Source organism: Prunus avium, chromosome 8, assembly GCF_965620075.1.
Source record: "Prunus avium chromosome 8, drPruAviu1.hap1.1, whole genome shotgun sequence".
Taxonomy (NCBI): domain Eukaryota; kingdom Viridiplantae; phylum Streptophyta; class Magnoliopsida; order Rosales; family Rosaceae; genus Prunus; species Prunus avium.
The window spans coordinates 31,610,188-31,632,410 of NC_142291.1; the positions used below are offsets into that span (position 1 = coordinate 31,610,188).

At 36.9% G+C, this 22,223-nt stretch overlaps 5 protein-coding genes across 7 annotated transcripts; 1 reads left to right on the top strand and 4 right to left on the bottom strand.

The window, feature by feature from the left end:
• Positions 1-40: 40 nt before the first annotated feature.
• On the bottom strand, positions 41-2,105 carry LOC110767978 (thioredoxin domain-containing protein 9 homolog). Its single transcript, XM_021971656.2, has 4 exons — positions 1,946-2,105; positions 1,580-1,855; positions 569-727; positions 41-488 (listed from the first exon to the last, which is right to left on the bottom strand). The coding sequence occupies exons 1-4, from the start codon at positions 1,967-1,969 to the stop codon at positions 318-320; spliced, it is 630 nt and encodes a 209-aa protein (XP_021827348.1). The 5' UTR covers positions 1,970-2,105; the 3' UTR covers positions 41-317.
• A 1,089-nt stretch (positions 2,106-3,194) lies between these two features.
• On the bottom strand, positions 3,195-4,390 carry LOC110767968 (uncharacterized). Its single transcript, XM_021971647.2, has 4 exons — positions 4,123-4,390; positions 3,865-3,993; positions 3,617-3,772; positions 3,195-3,524 (listed from the first exon to the last, which is right to left on the bottom strand). The coding sequence occupies exons 1-4, from the start codon at positions 4,151-4,153 to the stop codon at positions 3,427-3,429; spliced, it is 414 nt and encodes a 137-aa protein (XP_021827339.1). The 5' UTR covers positions 4,154-4,390; the 3' UTR covers positions 3,195-3,426.
• A 2,304-nt stretch (positions 4,391-6,694) lies between these two features.
• Positions 6,695-7,499, bottom strand: LOC110767941 (peamaclein). Its single transcript, XM_021971606.2, has 2 exons — positions 7,317-7,499; positions 6,695-7,173 (listed from the first exon to the last, which is right to left on the bottom strand). The coding sequence occupies exons 1-2, from the start codon at positions 7,405-7,407 to the stop codon at positions 6,989-6,991; spliced, it is 276 nt and encodes a 91-aa protein (XP_021827298.1). The 5' UTR covers positions 7,408-7,499; the 3' UTR covers positions 6,695-6,988.
• Positions 7,500-8,593: 1,094 nt separating this feature from the next.
• LOC110767957 (transducin family protein / WD-40 repeat family protein) lies at positions 8,594-16,511 on the bottom strand. 3 transcript variants are annotated; one of them, XM_088245490.1, is made up of 11 exons: positions 16,312-16,506; positions 16,015-16,081; positions 15,622-15,848; positions 14,732-14,985; positions 13,491-14,097; positions 12,162-12,818; positions 11,108-11,548; positions 10,347-10,541; positions 9,828-9,887; positions 9,274-9,336; positions 8,594-9,192 (listed from the first exon to the last, which is right to left on the bottom strand). In XM_088245490.1, exons 4-11 carry the CDS (start codon positions 14,887-14,889, stop codon positions 9,109-9,111), a joined length of 2,265 nt encoding a protein of 754 aa, XP_088101616.1. In that variant the 5' UTR covers positions 14,890-14,985; positions 15,622-15,848; positions 16,015-16,081; positions 16,312-16,506; the 3' UTR covers positions 8,594-9,108. The 3 variants fall into 3 exon arrangements, with proteins under 3 accessions (XP_088101616.1, XP_021827319.1, XP_021827321.1); XM_021971627.2 differs by lacking the exon at positions 15,622-15,848 and having other exon boundaries at positions 16,312-16,507; XM_021971629.2 differs by lacking the exons at positions 8,594-9,192; positions 9,274-9,336; positions 9,828-9,887; positions 15,622-15,848 and having other exon boundaries at positions 10,377-10,536; positions 16,312-16,511.
• A 1,589-nt stretch (positions 16,512-18,100) lies between these two features.
• On the top strand, positions 18,101-21,813 carry LOC110767962 (proline--tRNA ligase, cytoplasmic-like). Its single transcript, XM_021971639.2, has 12 exons — positions 18,101-18,146; positions 18,242-18,327; positions 18,424-18,516; positions 18,914-19,030; positions 19,178-19,365; positions 19,635-19,701; positions 19,833-19,955; positions 20,047-20,199; positions 20,286-20,570; positions 21,080-21,298; positions 21,423-21,516; positions 21,656-21,813. Exons 1-12 carry the CDS (start codon positions 18,101-18,103, stop codon positions 21,718-21,720), a joined length of 1,536 nt encoding a protein of 511 aa, XP_021827331.1. The 3' UTR covers positions 21,721-21,813.
• Positions 21,814-22,223: the final 410 nt, after the last annotated feature.

Sequence of the window (22,223 nt, forward strand, 5' to 3'; positions counted from 1 at the left end):
CTTGGCCGAAACCAAACAAAACATTACTAGGGAAGCCATAAGAAGATTTCAAAATTTTACCACCTAATGGGGAATTAATATTTTGCAGTTCACAGAACCTTTGTTTTCTCTTTCTAATACAAGCATCAACACTAATGTAAAACCATCTAGATGATGATCTCAAGAATATCATACAGAGGCAGTATGTAATACATCTGAACTTCAAATGAAGCATAAACTAGGCCATTCCACAGAAGCCGGTGAAGTTGTGAGTTCACAAATGGCGAAGGATGAACAGCTCCACTTTCCAATAACAACCAAAATAGATGGCCAAAGTTTCACTCTGAATCCGATGAGTCCGCGTTGCTGCTTTGCCGGACACTCCTGGTTTTTGCACTAGACTTTAGAGATGATTCACCCTCAAAGAAGATGACTTGGGCTTTAGCCAACCTCTCCTCCAGTTCTTCTGTGCTGAAGTCGTCTTTTCCCCCAAGCTCATCGAATCCGACCTGTTGCACAAGAGGACATTGGGCGTTAAAAAGCAAATTATCTGCCTATGGTGTGTGTGCATGTCCTTCCTATAACATACCACATAATCATCCACTTTGGCATTCTTAATAAGGGCAACGGTTGGAAGAACAACGATCTTCAGCTTCTCTGCTAAGAATGGACTTTTCTCAGCATTGATCTTCACAAAACGTGTCTCCATGTGTTGCTTCGCCAATATACTCAAGTGCTTGTCCACCACCTACAAATGAACTGTAAATATTGATTACTTGTCCTAACTGTTGAGTTAGCTTCAATGTAGTTATTAAATTGAACCTGGGAAATTTACTGAATAGTTCCAACAGCTAGAACCGATTGTTTAAAATCCCCCAATGCTTCTAGGGGGGGGTGGGGGGGTGGGTCAAACAGTTTGTGTATAAGCAACTCATAACAGGTACCATCCTCCAATGCTTCTGGGGGGGGGGGGGTGGGTCAAACAGTTTGTGTATAAGCAACTCATAACAGGTACCTACTCATAGTCCCCATGCAAGCCCCATAAACATTTTAGCAGTAATACCTTGACATCAATGACCTCTACCTCTCCTCAACAGCATGCATCTAAGATATAATTAACACTTCTTCATATCAAAAACATTCACAAATTTGTGAACAATTTCTTTAGCTTTTAGCTTCCAATCAACAAACCCCAAATAGAAAAGGGCTTCCAAAAACAACTCAGGGAACAATAAATGACAGGTTTTGAAATAAAAAGAAAGAAGAGATGTAAAAACAGTTTGAAACTCACTTAATCTGCAAATGCATTATCAATGATCAATGATTTGATTATTATCTACTGTCACTAAAATTGAATCCTTCCCTCTCTAAACCAACACCAACTTTACCAATTATGAAGCACAACACCTAAATTACTTCCCCTCTCCCCTAATGAAAAATCCAAATAGGTTGGAATGTCCATATGCTAAGTTTTACAGTTTAACTCAGAAAACCCCACAAGTTAAACAATTACACCCAAAAACGCCTCCCAAAACCATAACTTTAGCAGAAAGCTTCAATTTTTAAATAGTGGAAATTAAACAAAAAATGTAAAATATACCTTGCAGGGCCAATTTTCGCGGTAAAAGTGGCAGACGACGCGGTCACTGGCCTTGACGGCGGAGAAGAAGTCCTTCTCGGAGGGGATCTCGGTGTACTCGCCATGGCCGAGGGAGATCCAACGGCTGCGCTTCTCCGCCATCTTCTTCATCTGCTGAAGCCTCCGCTCTCTGAGCGCCTCCAGATCGTCATCGTCCACTCGATCTAGGGCTGCGATTTCCTCGTCAAGCTTGTCCTCCACCGCCTTCGCTACTGTCAGCAATTGCTTCTCCAATATCTACAATCAACCATTCAAAGTTCAATTCTTTTTAATAAACATAAATGTACATACGCCACAGGAAAGAGCTAGAGAGAGAAAGAGAGGTACCTCTTGGACCGCTCGGTTCTCCATTGTTGAATTGAATAGATTTTGCAGAAGCTTTCTTCTTTTTTTTTGGTCGAAATTTTGCAGAAGCTTTCGTTCAGATGAAAAATGGGATTTCAGAGGGAGTGAGGGGGAAAGAGGGCGGGCCTATTTTTCCTTTTGTTCTGGACCGTAGGGGAGGATGCTAATATCAAAACGTCGCGTTTTGGTGTTTTTGGGTCTGAAATTGAACTTGGGCCTTTGAGTCAATTTGTATTCCTTACCTTTTTTTTGGTGTTGGAGAGTATTATATATTAGAGAGATCGGTTTTTTCATATTTGATATTTGTTTTTTTGGTAATTTTCTTCTCTTATTTTTTTAGAATGAGGTTCCCTTCGAATTTGGTATCAAAGCTTAGTTTAGCATCTTATAATTTTGATGATAACATAAGTGATAATGAAAGTATTTATAATGTTAATGTCTTAGACTCAGAATTTGTTTTATTTGTTGTTCAAATTCTTACTTGTCTAATAAGTTACCTTGTCCAAAACAAGGAAAAACTATTATAATTATGTTATTATCTAGCTAAACTAATGATCATACTTTGTTTGAGCACTCGGTCATGTTTGATATTTGTCATAACAATAATTGGATGGGGAACCTTTGAGTTCTGCTCACATACTCCTTTAGGTTGGCGTCATTGCAGTTTCATGTTCTAGGCATGGTGTCTGGTTAGTTTTTTATACTTCTATTTAAAATTTGTTGAACAATTAAAAATAGAAGTACAAAAAATACAATTCATCTGGTCTCCTAGATGTAGTCTTAAAATAAATCTTATATTCAATTTATAGTTTTGGTGATAACTTAAGTGATAATGAAAGTATTTATATTGTTAATACCTTAGAAATATTTGTGGTGAAGTGGGACATATTAGACCTAAGTGTGTCAATATCTTATTTTTATTCCAATGTAGATCTTAGTATAAACCTAGCAATCATGGGATGTATTCCCAATTATGTCATGAATATTACAGAATTTAATTGTTGTTGGTATTACTAGCCCTGAGTATTAACAATTATCGGCATATTAACAGTCTTATTCATTAACATGAATGGAGTATTTTGGAGTGTCATCCACTATGTTTATTTTCAAATCTTCTAATTGATGACCAAAAAATATAGAATTCCACAAATAAAATACTCTTTTATCAAATAAAATTCTACCATTAGTCTTAGTATTAATATGGTAGAATATAAAGAACTACAACCATTTCAATTACTGCAGAAATTTTATTAGAATATGGTTATTTAGGTCAGCTTTATGTTGAAAATTGATCTCCATATGAAAATTACATTGGAATAAAAATAAGATATTGGCAAAACTAGACATTATTAATCCAGATGATTGTGAGTCTAGCAAGATAATAACATAATTAATAATGTATAGATATTGGCAATAGACATTATTAATCCATCTTGTTCTTCTTGTTCTTGTTGCAAGGGCATTCATGCTTGTTGAGACAGAGCATATCCACAGTACTTGATGCATCGATCTTGAACTTCTTCTACTGCACACCTCGTTGAGCACTTGTCACTACAATATCCTGCAATGAAAAATTAAAATTTTCATTTTCTACCATGTTAATCAAAATTGTAAGGCAAAATAATTGTTCAGTTCAAGGGCCCTTGTGCTTGCCCTTCTTGTTCTTGTTGCAAAGGCATTCATGCTTGTTGTCATAATTCCTGTAAGGCACACACTTGCACTCTTCAGAGCATATCCCACAATACTCGATGCATCGATCTTGGACTCCTGCTTCTGCACACCTCGTTGAACACTCGTCACTGCAATATCCTGCAATACAAAATTAACATTTTCATTTTCTACCATGTTAATCCAAATTGTCAGGCAAAATAATTGTTCAGTTCTAAGACACTAGGGCTTGCCCTTCTTGTCCTTGTAGCAAGGGCACTGCTTGTTGCCACAAGTGCCAGAAGACAGACACTTGCACTCTTCATACTTGATGCATCGATCTTGAACTTCACACGTCTTTGAGCAATTGTCACAGCAATCTCCTGCACATTTAGATTTGATATTTTATACCATGTTTAATGTATAATTAGCATGGTTAATTATCCAGCAAAAAGGAAAAATAAAAAAACAATGTACAGCAAAGTAAGGTCAAAAGGTATGGATTTGCTTACCTGATTTAGCTTGAGCCATGGCTGGATCCATCAAAGAGGAGCTAAGAAGAATAAAAGAAAAGAAGAAGAAGTAGAAAGTAGAGCTTCATCTTCTACTTTTGCTTTCGCCTAAAGTGTTAAGGAAACGTCACAGTTTAGCGGGTTACTTGAGGGAGTGTGGAGGATTGTGAGAGCTCAAGCTTTGGTATGGTATGGTATTTATAGTGAACATGACGGACTCAGGATTTCAAAATGAGATGAGCTAAATTTACCTAACTGGACTGTTAGATTGTAAGATCAACTAAACCTTAAAGGGAGGCTGATGGAATTGATCATAAATATATATAGGATTATATGTTGGATTTCTCCTTTTCAATATCGATCATATTTTAAAAATAATAAAAATAATAAAATTTTCAAAATTTCTATGCCTAAAAACTCTAGTATATTTGGTAGATAATATAGTACGTGGGCAGTTGTGATCATTGAATAAATGTTGGCAAAGGTACTTACAACTGGAGTGAAACTATTGGCAAATTTAGTGAGCCGGTGAAACTGAGCCATGGTTCAGGTAAGTGTGTCCATCCACACACGGTTTCTGCACCTCGTTTTGGCCGTATGTGTCAAGTAGGTTTGTGTTATAAGTGTGTAGAGTATTTTTAAGTGCAACTACAAACGCAAAACACACTCAAAAACCTACATAATCAAATAGTTATCTAAGTGAGATTGTAATTAGGGTTTTTCCTTCAGAACTCACAATGCATCAATGGCCAGCTAACATACGTCTGCTCCCTGCCTGACCAATTAATACACGACCGGACGATAAGCTATGTTTTAATAAGAGGAGTTGGATGTCTGCATCCATCCCCAGAAAAATAAGGAAGAGTAACTCCAACTTCATCATCCATAAAAAGTACACTAAAACAAGACAAAATGCCATAGGGACAAAGCAATGCAGATTATTTATAAAAACAAGGCAAAAAGGTCCTCCTTTGCAAGGATCTTGCAGGTTAACTCAAGCTGAAGAAGCCAAAATCAGACAGTTTAAATGGAATGCCAGGGTTGTAGTGTTTCTGTAAAATTCTTTAGATTGCTGACCATCAAGGTGTTCCTTGGCATAGATGCAATGTTGCACCCAGAAAACTTTAGCGTCTCACATGATGACATTTTTTTTGTTAACATAACTCCAGAAGCATGACTCCTACCTTGAAACTTTCAGACCTCGAGCGAGTACGCATATAGGCTGCCAAGATACTCATGTTGAATTCCTGGGTGCAAGGAAAATTGTGATAAAATATATGTTTAAATTACATAATAATAATAATAATAATAAAGAGAACTAAAACTATTAACTCTATAGGGTTAAAAAAAAAGAAGATACTGCTATTCTAACTAATCCACAAGAAGAGTTTGGGGGCACATATCAGTAAACACCTGCAAGCAAGCGTCTTCCACTACTTATGTCATACAAAGCAACATTTCTCGAGTATCCACTAGCAAGAAATAGTTCATCCGTGTAGTTAACATGAACAGATGTCAATTGGTCAAACTCGTCAAAAGTCATAGAACCGGCATCACTACACGAATGCTAGAACTCGAACTTATAACCTTCTCTAAGGAAGCATTCACTCCAAACTACTACGCTAATGGTCCTTTGCAGCACCACTGTGTATTCCTTCTATACATGATCGCATTTGATGGATATCGTATAATTTCGATGAACAATTATCCGATTGTCAACGCATGCTGTGCTGTTTCTTGGGTTGGAGGGGTTGGGATGGGCCAAAACCATTAATCAAAGGTTATTGGGTAGCAGAGCAGTATAGCTCATAGCGTGTGCACGGTCCAATTTTAAAAAATCCAGATGCTTTTGTTCTTCTTGTGTGGCATCTATTACTGTTTCAGCCATGCATAGGCTGAAGGATACCTTGCAGTCTGACGACATTGATTTTATTCTTCTTAGCTTTTTATCACAAATGGTTTTTGAGGTTGGCGAAATTATCGTCTTTCATCCTTAATATTTTTTTGTGACACTAACGATTCCTAAGATTACCCTCCACGCATCAAAATGGTCATCACCGTGAACTTCCGTCAAATTTTGTGACACACATAAAATAATATATAGCCTCGTCAAAGGTTTTCTTAATTGTGTCACTTGCACAAATCCGAAAAGATTCTACCGACCGCCCTGCCACTATGAGCATATATACTAATTGCTAAGCACATGTTTAGCCAGAGGGTCTTATGTTTTGGGACCTTGTTTTGCCTGTCTTCGATTTTATTGTCAAGAAAAAGTCTTTGATTTTAATTTTTGGGATCAAAATATGAATTTGCTTAACCTTGGGAGACAATAAACGGGTCTAGCTCGGTGAAAAGAATTTTAACTTACCCATCAGCATCTTGACGTGTGTGTAAGAAATCCCCATCTCCCGATATCACATGGATCCAACTTTCATTAATATATCAGCAATTGACAACTTGTCTTAGGTTGAATCTGGGATGACAAAATATGCAAGTTTTGATCATGTATTATTTACAAAATAATTACACACTTATTCAAGATTTATGTGAATAATCAAACTTATTCAAGGCATTTACTAAAAGTGGGCATAACTAGTAATATTATTCATTTTATGCAAATCCAACGGCCATTGGACATTAATCATCACGATCACACATAAACTACTACTAGACCCATCAAGACAGAAAGGATGATCAACAACCAACTCTTGCTAAGCAGAGCCCACAACTCTCTCTCACTAAAACACTCACCATAGATTTTTTAAACTTTCTACAACACAAACACCACCAAAGTAACACTCACACTCACACTCAAACCAAATCTCTCTCTCTCTCTCTCTCTCTGAAATAGTTGATGATGTTGAGTTCAAGGGCACTTGGGCTTGCCCTTCTTGTTCTTCTTGTCTCTGTAGCAAGGGCACTCATGCTTGTTGCCATAAGTCCCAGAAGGAACACACTTGCACTCTTCACAGCATATCCCACAATACTTGATGCATCGATCTTGAACTCCTGCTACTGCACACCTCGTTGAGCACTTGTCACTGCAATATTCTGCAAATTAACATTTTTCATTTTATACCAAGTTAATCAAAATTGTCAGGCAAAATAATTAAAATGGCTAATAATTATATCAAGCAAAAAGAAAAGAAAAAAAAAGAACAATGTAGTAGATCAAAAGATGTTGCTTTGCTTACTTGATTTAGCTTGAGCCCTGGCTGGATCCATCAAAGAGGAGCCAAGAAGAAGAAAACAGAGAAGAAGAAGAAGTGGAAAGTAGAGCTTCATCTTCTGCTTCTGTTTTTGGTTTTGCCCAAGTGTTATCAACTAAGGAAATGTCACAGTTGAGCAGTGTACTTGGGGGAGCGTGAGAGCTCAAGCCTTGGTATGATATGGTATTAATAGTGAGAGAAGTGGACTTGGGAACTTTGGATGCCCTCATTGTCATTGTCAAGGACAAAGGCCAAGTCATCTTTTATTTATCAAAATGAAAAGTCTAGAATATAGTGTAAATAATCTAATTTTCTTATATATAACACATTTATATCCCACCTTTTTTTCCTCTTTAGTTTATATAATATTTTTTTTTCTTTTTCAACTTCAAAATATCTGTAAGGGACTTATAGCTAGAGTGGGAAGAGCATTTTTTTTTTTTTCACATTTGAGATCATCACAGATTTGATTACCCTCTTCTTAATTTCGCTTATATAAAAATAATTTTTTTAAAAAAAACCTTCAAAATATCTTTAGTACGTCGGCAGTTGTGGTCATTAAATAAAAATAAATGTGGCGAAAGTACTCACAGCTGGATTGGTGGATCTTTTGGCACATAATTTAGTGAGTCGGTGAGACAGTGAGCCATGGTTTAGGTAAGTGCGTAACACGGTTTCTGCATTTGTGAAAGTTGCTAGTAGATTCCTCATTTTGGCCGTATGTGCCAAGTGTGGAGTACCTACAAACGCAAAACACACTAGAAAACCTACATAATCAAATGGTTATCTGGCTGAGATTATAATTAGGGTTTTGCTAAGCATAGCTGCCAGCACACGAGTGGGCGGTTCTCAGTCGTCGATACATTTAGGGTTCGCAATACATCAATAGTTAATATCCATTTGTGAGTAGGTATTTCTCAACCGTCAACATATTAGAGGTCACAATACATCAACGGCTTATGTATATCCGCTCATGTGTGCGGACATCCATACACAACACACAATGAATTGGCCAAGCAGAACGACAAGCCATGTATTAATGAGCTGGATGCCTGCCTCCATCCCCAGAAAAACAAGAGTAACTCCAACTTCATCATCCCTAGAGAGTACATTACAAGAAGACAAAATGCCAGAGGTCTAAGACATAGCGGATTATTACAAAAATAACAAAAGTCCTCCTTTGCAAGGATCTTGCAGGTTAAGTTAAGGAAGCCCAAGTCAGACAGGTTAAATGGAAACTCTTACCCACGGAAGCCTGATGCTTTCTGTAGAATTCTTATAGATTGAAACGCCTCTGTTACAACTGACAAATGGTTTATTTTTACAACGAGAACCACCCATGCCACTTTGCAGCTGACCACTAACAAACCCTTCCTACTATCTTCAACTACTAACTACCCTCCAATCCATTAACCAGCTAAGGCTAGCACATTTCATGGCATATTACATGTACCTATACTAGATCAAAGCAAATGGACTGTTTCTTTAGCTGAACGTAGGTAGGCATCCACAAAGAATCATCTCTACCAAACCAACTACTGGATCTCATCCAACACAGTTGAGATATGCGCAGGTTCAGTTAATCCAAATCGAGTCAGTAAGTGGGTCCGAAACCCTGCAAGGGAGAGCATACGAAGAGCGGATGGGGTAACATGGATTGGTGTTAGACCTACTTACTGATCTCAGCTGTTGGACCCAACTGCTGGTGGAGATGTTCGCTTTTTTGTATCTTTGCAGACACTCGCCTAGGAGAAGGGTTACAAATAAGGTACATACGTCAACCTCCCATACTATTGGTTGGGCAAGCTTGCTGACCATCAAAGTGTTCCTTGGCATAGTCACTAGATGCTAGCATATTGACCTGCAATGTTGCACCCAGAAAACTTTAGTGTCTCACATGATGACATTTTTAACAACAAAACTCCAGAAGCATGCGTCCTACCTTGAAAATTTCAGACCTCGAGCGTGGACGCATATAGGCTGCCAAGATACTCATGTTGAATTCCTGGGTGCAAGGAAAATTGTGAGAAAATATGTTTAAATTAATAACGGAGGTACCATCAATCCTTCGCACCACTTGAATACTTGGACAAATCAAGTTTGTGTCATGCACACTGCTACAGGGCTCTTGTAAGGTGAGCAGACATGTGACAGTGTGCTTCTTAAGTTTCCCATTAATCATTGTGGCATGATTTTAAAAAGCCAAGCAAGATTACAGTACAAACTAAGCTGAGCATATATAGGATTCTTCAGTAATTTATTGGTTATTGGAAGATTAGTTACAAAATACAAATAAAGTTACATAGAATTCATGAAACATTTATATATGTGTACAAGTACATAAAGTGAAATAACACAACAACAAAATTGACGTGTTGTGGGGGTTACTTTTTAAGGAAACAACCCACACTATCTCTTCTAACAATAGTAGTGAATGTGTACAGTTCTACTAGTACTTGATTGAACAAAAGAGTGGATAAGTAGAATGAAGCTCACTCTGAAAGGATCTCCCCTTAAAGATTGCACAAACATAGAACTCCTAGATCCTCCTCCTCCCTGCATATGAACAGAAAATTGTTTCATTATTGTCCTCAAAATAACTAGTACAAATTCACAATTAGTAGATGAACAGACTTCTTTTCATCCTTTCCCATACCTATTTCAGATTTAATTCCTTTTTCCCTTTTCAGCAATCTCAAGTTAAGGCACTACCTTTCACTGTATTTCTGGTGTCTTTCATCTCCTATTTTTGTCTATATCTTCTTTTAGAATCTAAAGCTGTGCCACATTGCTTACTACATGGATTCCTAAAACTTATTACTGACAATGATGATGACAACTTGTGACTTCACTCAAATACAACATGAAGCTCCCCAACAAGAGTAGAGTTTGGCATCACACATAGAAAGAAAGTAGATTCTATCCACTAGGTGGAACGTTAAACATATATCTGACAAGGAAACCACTGTTTCACAGTACTTTTTAGGCATAAAACATCTAAACAGAAAGCTGTACCTCCAAAGATATATCCCTCAGGCGCCTCCCTGTTTGAGCACAACATATGCGGACTACATGCTCGTCACAACTCCCACTGATGATATAATCCCTTCCATTCATGTAATAAGATCGAGTGTAATTTTGAGCGCTTCCTGTAGAGGCTATCTCAAAATTCAAGTGAAGTCTCCCATCAACTGCCAGAAGTTGTCTAACCTGACATCATCAACGAGTTAATCTCAGAGTATGCTAAAGTGTCTTAAAGGACAGCAAGTAAAGCTTCATTATGCATCAAAACAAAATATCATTGCACAAAATATACCAAGATGATAAATAAATAAATCTTAAAGAACAAACCCTATCTACAGACTACATCAACCTCCTCCATCCAAATATATCTTCTCCTATCCTAACACAAAAGCCTAACGTTACGAATAGTAACTGCCTCCAACATATCCAACAATATACAAGTTGCCTGATGGAGTGCACCAAAACCCATGGTAGCCATCATTACATAAGAGGCCTTGGTGGACTAAATCACAAGTGAAATCCTAATATTAAGTCTACCACCAAGATCAGCTGATCTCCTTTTGGAATAGGCATCATAATAAAATAATAAAACTATTTAAATAAAGAGAACAACTAAAACTATTAACTCTACAGGAAAATAAAAATAAAAATATGCTGCTATTCTAACTAATCCACAAGAAGAATTTGGGGGCACATGAGAACACATGGACAGCCCAATTATATACTATAATATAAACTAATCCAGAAATTACCTCATTGTCAACAGCTGACACGAGAAGATAGTGATCATCTGGAGAAAAGCAAACCATCACATTACCCCTAGAGCTTGAAGAGGTATAGCAAGGTCGTATTGGTTTCTGTCTTAGATCCCACATCTTGACATCCTGATCAAATGAAGAAGTGGCAAAAAGAGACGGGGAATGGTTTGCAAACTTTACTACATTAATATGCTCCTGATGCATATCAGTAAACACCTGCAAGCGTCTTCCACTACTTACGTCATACAAAGCAACATCTCTCGAGTATCCACTAGCAAGAAATAGTTCATCCGTGAAGTTAACATGAACAGATGTCAATTGGTCAAACTCGTCAAAGGTCACAGAACCGGCACCACTGTATATCCCTGGTATAGTTGATCGCATTTGATGGATATCGTATAATTTCAATGAACCATTATCCGAGCCAGCTATTAGCTGATGTTCAATGAGGAAAAAAACAAGTATGAATTAGAATTTTTGAAATAAAGAGAGAGATAGATGTCTAATCTTTACAAATTGATACAGTACTATGAGTCTATGACGATAACAATTATTTAACAATTATTTGACTATTGGTAAAGTTTTTCAATTTATCAAATGCACAAAGGATTCCCACACCTAAGAAGCCTTTCCAAGCATACATTAGCAATAATTCCAAAATAAAAGACATTAGCAACATAATATTGAATGGTAACAGTAAAATCAGGTCGGCCTTCAACTTAGGAGCCATCTTCGACCCATCCTGTGGTGGTATACATTGCCCATCAAGTACCATAATGACAACTCAAATGTTACATACTCCCTTCAGTTGTCAATGCATGCTGTTACTAGCTATTGAATGCCATGTATCTGTACTTTGAACAATTTTATGCCCAACAGAACTACATATGATGAGAGAAAAACAAAAAAATAAAAGAATGATGCAGCATTCTGGGATTGGTACGTGCAACAATTTCCCAAGGAAAAAAATTTAACTGTTAACTATATACACATAAGAATAATAAGCCATGACTTGAATATAACTACATTCCATGCAGTAATTGCATACCTTAGAGGGATACTTCTTGAGCCAACAGAGTCCCAGCACACTATTCATTGCTCCTAGCGATGGGATATAACTAACAATTTTTCCATTTTCATGGTTGACTACAATTACTTCACCATCCAATGTTCCAAAGACCATTAGGCTAGAGTCAGATGGATGATACTCAAACTGCCTAGGACGAAAGCTCCTACTTTCACCTCCCAAGTCACTGCCTGAGACAGAAAGTGGATGCAAGAAAGGCCAAGCAGAAGATCCCATTTTTGCAGCACAGAGAGACCTGGTATAGAAGTATTGAGACTTTCCATAGAGATTTGATGTTTTTTGCCCATGACTTTGCACATGAGTTTGGCTTGCTCTAATTTCACGTTTCTGTAACATATGAACAACATTCTCTTTATGCTTTCTCCGATAAGGTAGATTTTCAAAATACTCTGAGAATTTAATCGTAGCCCTTTCCTGATCAATCTTTCTAATAGGCAAGTTATCTAAAAGTCTCAAATGAGGTAATGAGGCTATCATGTACTCTCTATAATGTTTCTCGAAACATATTGGCGAAGCATGATAAGAAATATATGTCAATGCAACATCTCCAATATGCTTTGTAAAGACACCTTCTAAGGGCTCTTCTTCGTTTTGATTCTGTAAGTTATCAAAAGAAGCCTGCCAAACAGAGTAGAAATTTGATTATTATTAATATAAGAGAGAGGATTGGAGGATAATGATGATTACAAAAATTACAATATTATATGATAGAAAAAATATATACATTGGACATCAAAAGCTTAAGTTGTTAGGCAATGGACCAACAATGCATATCAAGGTAACACTACCCCTCAAGTGCAACCCCATCTTGCACGTGGACAGGCAGACAAAGAGAAATATAAAGGTGCAGTCCCACAATGCACCTTGCAAATTATAAAGAAAAGGGGAGTGGGAGGTGGAGGTCTCAAAGCCATAGAGGTCTGATACGCTGATACCATGTCAGGCAACCATTGACCCCAAAAGCTTGCTGTTAGAGAATGGGCATACAATGTATATCAAGCTTATTGTTGCACAGAACTATAATTGTATTATAATTATGTACTAGGTCGTCAACCAAATTTCAATAGGATTTGGAAAGGAGGTAGTTGGCTGCTATATAGTGTTGTTGATGATAACTGTTTATAGAACAAAAACAAACATCCTATTTCATTAACTTTATAATGCAATAAAATTAATCATTTGCTATAATTTCTGCATGAAAACCCCTTCACTGTCATAGTCGCAAATCTACTTAAACATTTCCTACTTAGTCACTCAAGCATAATAAAATGCAAAGGTCAATGCCATTACCTCGTTTTGTGGATTGACCTGTCTATTCCCCCCAGCGAAAACATTTGATAAGAGCTCCACAGAACCATGTTCTTGCAGGGGATTTGAAAAATCTAGGTCACTATCATCTGATGAATCCTCAGCCATGCTTTGTACATCATCATTTATAACCACATTATTAATTAAAAACAAATTCCTGAGCCCCTGTTCGGTGCTTGAGTTCTGATTTGTTACATCCCCAACATTAATGGATAATCGTCCACCATAATCAACACTATTTGGCTGATTGGAATCAGTTTTGTCATCCGATTTCCCACTAGATGATGCAGAATAAGGCCCAGCATCATTGCAACACGACCAATTCTGAAATCGAAGTTCATCTAAAGAAGGGAGTTTAGAAAGTGCAGCAATGGTTGTCCAGAGATTTGAAATTCTTGTATCGCAGAGAGAGAGGCACATTAGATTGGGCATGCAAGTAAAACAATCCTCCTGAAAACTAGTGAGTGAAGAACTAAAATCAAGGTTAAGGGTGTGTATCCGCATGAACTCCCCCATCATGTTGAGCTTCCGAAAATGCGAAGACCTTAAGGTTAAAACTTGGCATGTTAAACCTCTCTGAGAAAGATCCCTACGGATAAAACTTGAATTAGTGACAGCAAGTCATTTATATAGGATTTCATCTTGATTTAAACATTTACATCCATCTACACAAACAAATTATAAAAGACATGAGTTGGCACAATTCAGTACACAGAAAGAAGGCAGTACAAAAGGTAATTACAATAACAGAAAATTTGTTATAAAGGAATACTGAGCAAAGTAAGGAAGAAGAGAAACCAGGTCCAAAACATTTACATATTGACATTTCCAAATTTAAGCAGATTCTTCATTGTAGATCTTTGATAATATGATTTCAGTTTTACAATTAATGCCAATTTACAAATTTCTGTGAACTTCCTAGTCATTCAAATTTTGATTGACAAGACAACACCAATGGAACTGATCAAACACAATGACTGCAAGATGGTACCATGACTGGCTAATATGTGGTGAATGTGGTCTTCTCAGTATTGTAATAGGATGGGAAAAAAGCAACAACAAAAAACACATGTAAAATAAATAATCCCTCCTCAGCATTGCCTCTTGCATGTTAGTCCTCTTATTCAACTATTGCTATGGAAGTGAGTGTTATATGGGATATATTATGTAATGGAATGAAACAATCAACACAAAGCAAATTACAATAAAATACCACTATATACCTCAAGAAATCCTTTCCAAACGACAAATCATGGAGATCAACAACTCGAAGCTTTTGATTGACAGCGTGCATCAACAACAAAGCATAATTTCCATCCAAAGCATACAATGATTCATTGTGTATGTCAACTGCTTCGATCTCAGATGCATCAAGGTCCATACATAAATCAAGAAGTGGTGGGAAATCAGTCTCCTTAAGGTGGTCCAATGAAATCTCCAAGCTACATAGCTCATGGCAAGTTTTTTTAATCTTGGCCTGAGTGATAAAAAGAAAGTTAGGAATCAGACTAAGAATAGTACTATAACTATTATAGACCTCCACTACTAACGAATTTGGAGTAAATGACACACATTATGAATTTGACCATCAAATTTGCTAACAAAAGCAAGTAATTTTGATTATTACTATTCAACTGAATTAAATTTAACGGATTAAATTACAAGAGAGCAAGTTGCATGGACTTGAATTCAGTATCTATGACTTCACACCAGGATTTAGTTTACCATTTTTCTCAATAACATAATAAGGATGTGGGGCCAAGTATTTCTTTATACTCTAACAAATCCCCATCCCTAAATTTTACAGCGCTATAAATAGTTGTCTCATGTCATGTCATGCACAATTGTTCCAAGCTTAGACATAGCAAGAGTATGTTCATACTGATGTCCTGATAGTAGAACTTGATGCTTCAACACACATCCATGAGGGCAATTTTTTTCCGTAGATGATTTTATTATAAAGCTTATTTTAGTCAATCACATACTAGCTAGCAAGGAGCGCATAATTGAGTTGTTTTATTAAGAACTGTATAACAACATCCTCAACAAATGATCATTTTATCTATTATTAACATTTGAAATTAAAAGGAAGCCAAAAAAACAATCCAATTACCCCAACCCCCGAAAGTTGTTGGCTTAAACAACAGTGAAGTTGACCAATGCAGATGTTTCTTCCAAAAAGAAAAATGCTAAATGAGTCAAGCCTGGAACAAACTCGTGCCTATCATCCCCTTTCATACCCATGGCATGCTTTATGGGTCAACTAATTCGACAAGCATCACCCCTGCCGTGTCGTGCTGTGCTCATTTTAAACATACATGCTCGTGTTGTTTTACCCATCTGAAAATACAATATTCATTTTAATGAAGACAAAAATTCCTAGTCCAATAAAGCAACTACTTTCAATCAGAATTTCCTTAACAAATGGATTAAAAGAATTAAACTTTAAACACAATGAATAAATTCATCACTAAAAAGAAAAATTGGGACAATAATCATCACTGACCTTGAAGAGAACAGCCAGAATTGCAGGATTGGGTAGGACATGGTGCCTCCTGCAAGAACTAATGTACCTAGCACCCAAAAAATTCAAACATTTATTGAGCAAAACATTGACATTAACAAGAAAAATAACAACATAAACACGTCCAGCAATTGTAATTCAGGAACTCACATCTCCGCCATAGAACAAACGACAGATAAAACGTAAAACTACTAAACTACAATAACATCCAAAACTTCATACTATGGTTGACAAAGAAATGAAAAAATTTGAAAAAAATTCCGAATTAAAGATGCTGACCTCTCTTCCAATGTTCGGATGTCGATTGCCATGGAGACTGAGCCTTTGCAGTTACCGACCACAAAAGGATTTCTGATCCTTCATACAAATATTGGTTCTGATGTAGTATGTAATAAATGTACAGGTGCGTTTCAGAGAGCGATGATGGGTGATGGGTGTTGAAGAACTGGAGCAGCAAGTGGCCATGGTAGAACCTTCAGGCTTTGTTCAGCTTTTGATAGACAAGGCCCATCTGCTTTTTGAACATGCCATTGGGCATGGCTCGTAATCAAGAACCCATAACTGTAGGGCTCAACCCAATTAACCCATTTAGAATGATTCATGTTTCTCCACAAAAAAAAAAATTGATACAAACAATATTGTAGGAGTGGGGAATCGAACCTAGGAACTCGACTATAAGAATAAATATGGTCTTAACTAATTCAGCTACAAGCCCCTTGCCATGTTTGTCCAAATGGAATTTCAGTAATTTATGAATACTAATACAGACTTATTAAATTGAATAACAGTCCAACATATTTGGTCTCACAAGTCTCATCTATAAGGTGGGACTCATAGGCCTCATTTGGTGGCCTAACTTAGATTGGATTGTAGTTGATTCCAAGCTATTCCTTAGAACTTTCACTCCTCTATATGGGGAATCCCGAACCTCTGCATTTAGTATCGATGCATTTATATGCATTTAAAAGAATCTTAACCATTTGATTAATCTAATAAAGTTAATAATTCCACCTCAGCATAATCATATTACGTTAAAATTTTCATATTTTGTAGCATATAACTTACCCTTTTCTAACTGTAACAAATTAAATCGTGGGTTTTTATTTATTTATTTAAACGTGAGTTAGTTAACTTGAGAGTTATTAACCTTTTTTAAGAAAGTAAAATAAAATAATGAAGGTTTAACCTAGAGGGGAGGCTACTAAAAAAGAAGGGAGGGGATTCCAACCTAACATATTTTTCATTAGGCTAGATCCCATTGGCATAATATATTTTTTTAAAGAACAGTACATGCAAGAATTGAGTTACATGTTACTATGTTAGTACACGAACATTACCAGAGAAAGATCCTAAATAAACTGCATATAAATGAGAAATTGTCTAAGTCTGGGGAGCTTCCATAATGAGGGGGATTTTGATGGGGAGGTTGAATGAGGGTTCAATCCAACTATTTATTCATTAAAAAAGTTTAAGTTCAAGATTTTATCTTTCTTGTTGGAAGGTGGGATTGAACCCTTCTCACCACTCACACATAACTCCCTCATTATAGCCTTTCTACCGAGTCTGAGGCCCTTTTGGGCTTCAATTAAGCCCAAACAAGCAATAAGCTTGGCCCCGAAGCAACTCAATTGACTAGTTTTCTTTTTGCGGATAAGCTTGGCTCCCAAGCAACTCAATTGACCCAGGTTTAGGATTTTTTTTGCTGAAAAAAAGTTTAGTGTTATCATTATTTTGTTTTTTAGCAAGGAAAAATGTTTGTCTCTAGTCCTGAGGACCAAAAAGTTTGAATCTTAAGGGATGTTTACTTTATATAGTATTTAAACCCTCGTTGATTACAAGTGATTGGTTTTAGTCTCCGACCAACCAGATTCAATTTGGTAGGAGGCTCAACCTTCCCTGGCTTTTGTTTTCTTCTGGTCTGCTTTAAATGTTAGATTTTGTAGATTTCTTTAGCACAAAGAACTGAGTATGAGCCTAATTGTGACAGATAAATTTTTCAATGTTTGTAGATTTATGGTTTAATATTGCTGCCCATTGTTATAATAATACAGGTTAAAAACATCCAAACATGGCGGATGCCGGTGCTAAGAAGTCTAACCCCAATACCAAGAGTGGTGAGCTCTTCAGTCTCTCAATTTTCAATTTTTCTTTAATTTGGTTTTTTTTTTTCTTCTGTTAGCTTACTTTTGAATTTCTTTCTAATTTTTAGGAGGGAAAAAGAAGGAGGTGAAGAAAGAAACTGGCCTAGGTCTTTCCAAGAAGAAGGATGAGAATTTTGGAGAGTGGTATTCTGAGGTATCTGTCTTTATCTTTTCTGTTTTATGCTCATCAATTTCTTTCACTAAGTATAACTTTATAAGTAATATATGGGGTCTTGTTTGTTCCATGTAGGTTGTTGTTCATAGCGAGATGATTGAATACTACAATATCTCTGGTTGTTATATTTTAAGGCCATGGACGATGTCAATATGGGAGACGATGCAAGTAAGCTTTCCTTTTCCTATTTAGTTATGCAATTTCATGTTGTCAATGTGTCTTATTTGCTGTTAGAAACAACCATCTGGTTTCAGTATTATGATTACATGTTCCCTGTATAGTTCTTAAGGCTTCAATTTAAATTTGACATTTTAGCATCGTATCAATTGAAGCCATCTTGCCCTTTCAATATACCCCCTCTTGTCTTGAGTTTGGATAATCTCATCTAGCACTTATATGATTGAGGATGCCAACCTTGTGATATATCCATCCTCAATATCAAAGCTATGAACTCTACCTAACAGTTTTTAATGTATAGTTTCATAGTTTATGCTTGCAGATTTCTCTATTCTTTTAGCAAGTTGATATGAATTCCAGCAAAATTGCTCACTTAGCAAATTTGTAGGCATTCTTCGATGCAGAAATAAAGAGAAGGAAGGTAAAAAACACCTATTTCCCTTTGTTTGTCTCCCCAAGTGTTCTGGAAAAAGAGAAGGATCATATAGAGGGTTTTGCTCCAGAGGTGAGAAATAGTACTTTGTTGCTATGATGGTTTAAGTGACTTTATTTACTGTGTTACTCGTGTTATACACCACTCACCCCTATGTTAGATGAGTATATGTTATTTGTTTTATGCAACCTCTTTTTCATTCTTTTATTTCATAACTAGGTTGCTTGGGTCACAAAGTGTGGAAAATCTGAATTGGAAGTGCCAATAGCAATACGTCCAACAAGTGAGACTATAATGTACCCTTATTTCTCTAAGTGGATCAGAGGACACCGTGACTTACCATTGAAGCTAAATCAATGGTGTAATGTTGTTCGATGGGAATTCAGCAATCCTACTCCATTTATCAGGTAGTTCCATTGTCTTCCTGCTTTTGGTGTTGTATATACTAGTTTTGTAGCATTCACAGTGTACAAGATGAGTTAACCTTTTTTATGCCTTCTGATTTGTCTCATAGATTTCAAGTTGTTGTTTAGTTCTTACTTAGTGTTTTGTTGCATCTTTAGTCAAAGTTGCTCATTGTCCTCTATGTCACAGGACCATTTTCTTGAACTCTCTTTTTGACAAGTATGTTAAATTTGGTTTTGCCTCAAATTTGTATGTTTTCATATGATTTCAGGAGTCGGGAGTTTCTTTGGCAAGAAGGGCATACAGCTTTTGCAACACAGTCAGAGGCAGATGAAGAGGTAAGGAGTCACTCAGATTTCTGTTTCCCCTTCAATCTCCAATCCCACTTTCTTTAGGATAAAGAGTCAGTAGCATTTCTACTGTGCTGAAGTCTGATTCTGACCTTTCTTTGAAGTTGTCCTGATTGTAGGTTCTTGAGATATTGGAATTATACAGAAGGATATATGAGGAATATTTGGCAATTCCAGTTGTGAAGGGAAAGAAGAGTGAGCTTGAGAAATTTGCTGGTGGCCTTTACACTACAAGTGTGGAGGTAATTGATATTTTCTTTATACATAATTATTTGAGCATACTTCTTATGCCTCTTCTTTGGTGAGCTTGAATATATTAATTCATGCTTGCAGGCTTTTATTCCAAATACTGGCCGCGGTGTACAGGGTGCTACCTCGCACTGTTTGGGTCAAAATTTTGCTAAAATGTTTGGGATAGAGTTCGAAAATGAAAAGGGTGGAAAGGCCATGGTTTGGCAAAACTCTTGGGCATATAGCACTCGAACGGTAACTTTTAATTCTTTCTTTCACCGATAACCTTTCTATTTTTCGTTAGTGTTATTATCAATTGTGATTAATATTATTATGTTCAGATTGGAGTGATGGTGATGGTGCACGGAGATGACAGAGGCTTGGTATTGCCACCTAAAGTGGCAGCTATCCAGGTTATTGTGGTTCCAGTGCCGTACAAGGATACTAATACTAAGGAAATGTTTGAAGCTTGCTTGACAACTGTGGATACCTTGACCGAAGCAGGGTTTCGTGTTGAGGCAGATTTAAGAGACAACTATGGTCCAGGTTGGAAGTATTCACATTGGGAAATGAAAGGTGTTCCTCTAAGGATTGAAATTGGACCAAGGGATTTGGAGAAAAACCAAGTGAGGCTGCTCTCACAATTTATTTCTCATTTTAAATTTAGTTGCTCAAATTTTCTTTTGTTCTTTGTGTGCTTTTGAGTAAGCCTGTAATTAGACCCAGATATCTATTTAGCACCGGAAAATCTGTTTAAGTTGATCATGAAATGTGAGCCGGTAATGTCAGGTCGGATAGATGTGGCATTATCTGGTTTTTTTACCGATTCTGAGTCTCCTACATTTAAGTTTGACATATCATCTAGAATAGGGTTGGATGCATCTTTATCCTTGTAATATTTAGGCCAGGACTTGTCTGCTGTTCCCTGTCTTGTATGGCTTAAAACTGGAGCCAAGGTTTGATACCTCGGGCTTCAGCCTGGAAGATTGAGGTGCCAAAGACATGAATAGACTGATAAATTTAAAAGATATGCCATTATTAAGATGCCGGTGTGAAAATTGTGGTTCGTAACCTTGCATTTTCTATTCATTGTTGATTCACTGACAGGATCGAATAATGTTCATTTGGTTTTTAGGTACGCCTGGTCCGCCGTGACAATTCAGACAAAGTGGACATTCCTGTGAGCAATTTGGTTGAGCGAGTAAAGGATTTCTTGGATAGAATTCAGGAAAATCTATTTGATGTTGCAAAACAAAAGCGAGATGCTTCTATCAGGGTTGCAAAGACATGGGATGAATTTATCGAAGCTCTAAACCAAAAGAAAATGATCTTGGCTCCTTGGTGTGATGAAATGGTATGGTAATCATTGTCATCTCTATTATGATCTAGCACTTAATGCAGTTTCCCTTTTAATCCTGCTGTCTTCTCTTTCTTTCCCCCACCTTCTTTTTTTTGTCCTTTTCATTCAAAATTTTCAGGAAGTAGAGGAGGATGTGAAAAAACGAACAAGGGGTGAAACTGGAGCAGCTAAGTCACTCTGCACCCCCTTCGAGCAGCCTGAACTTCCTGAAGGTACATTTCGAGTTTCATGTCCAAACCTTCATAACATGTTTACAATTTTGGCGGGGTCGGCCGTCGTCTCATTAATGCTGTGCATCGCCCCAAAGTATTGCCTTAGTGTTTGGAAATTAATAATTCAACTTGTGTGCAGGGACACTTTGCTTTGCCTCCGGAAAGGCAGCAAAGAAGTGGACTTACTGGGGCAGGAGTTACTAGATAACATTTCCAAATCATGCTCCCCTTGTTGGGCTGATGTTTTCACATTTCCTATTTGGCTCAAGAGAAATTTTGAATTACTCAAAAATTGTTTGCCAGGGCGTTATACTTATGATATAATATTGATTTGTAGACATGATTGTATATTAATATCTTTAATTAATTAGGATTGTTTTCTTCTCATAATTAGGAGATCTTTGTACTCATTTTACTGTTTCTTCCTGTTATTGGTGGATTACTTGTCCACCCTTTTGTATGGTTTATTTATGAAATAAAATTTCCCCTTTTCAACTCTGAGCCATAACTTTTCATATAATTCCGCTTGTTCTTGCTGTATATACCAGATTGTGGGGTTTTACTGAGCCTTAGCTCCACTAACCCAACTAGTTTGGCTTCTATATTGTGCTCTTAACATTTCAAACTGGCAAACTTCCATGCCAGTAGGTTACAGCCTTCATTCAATGCCTTGGGTTGATTTTCAGTCTTCCTGGCTGTTACAACGC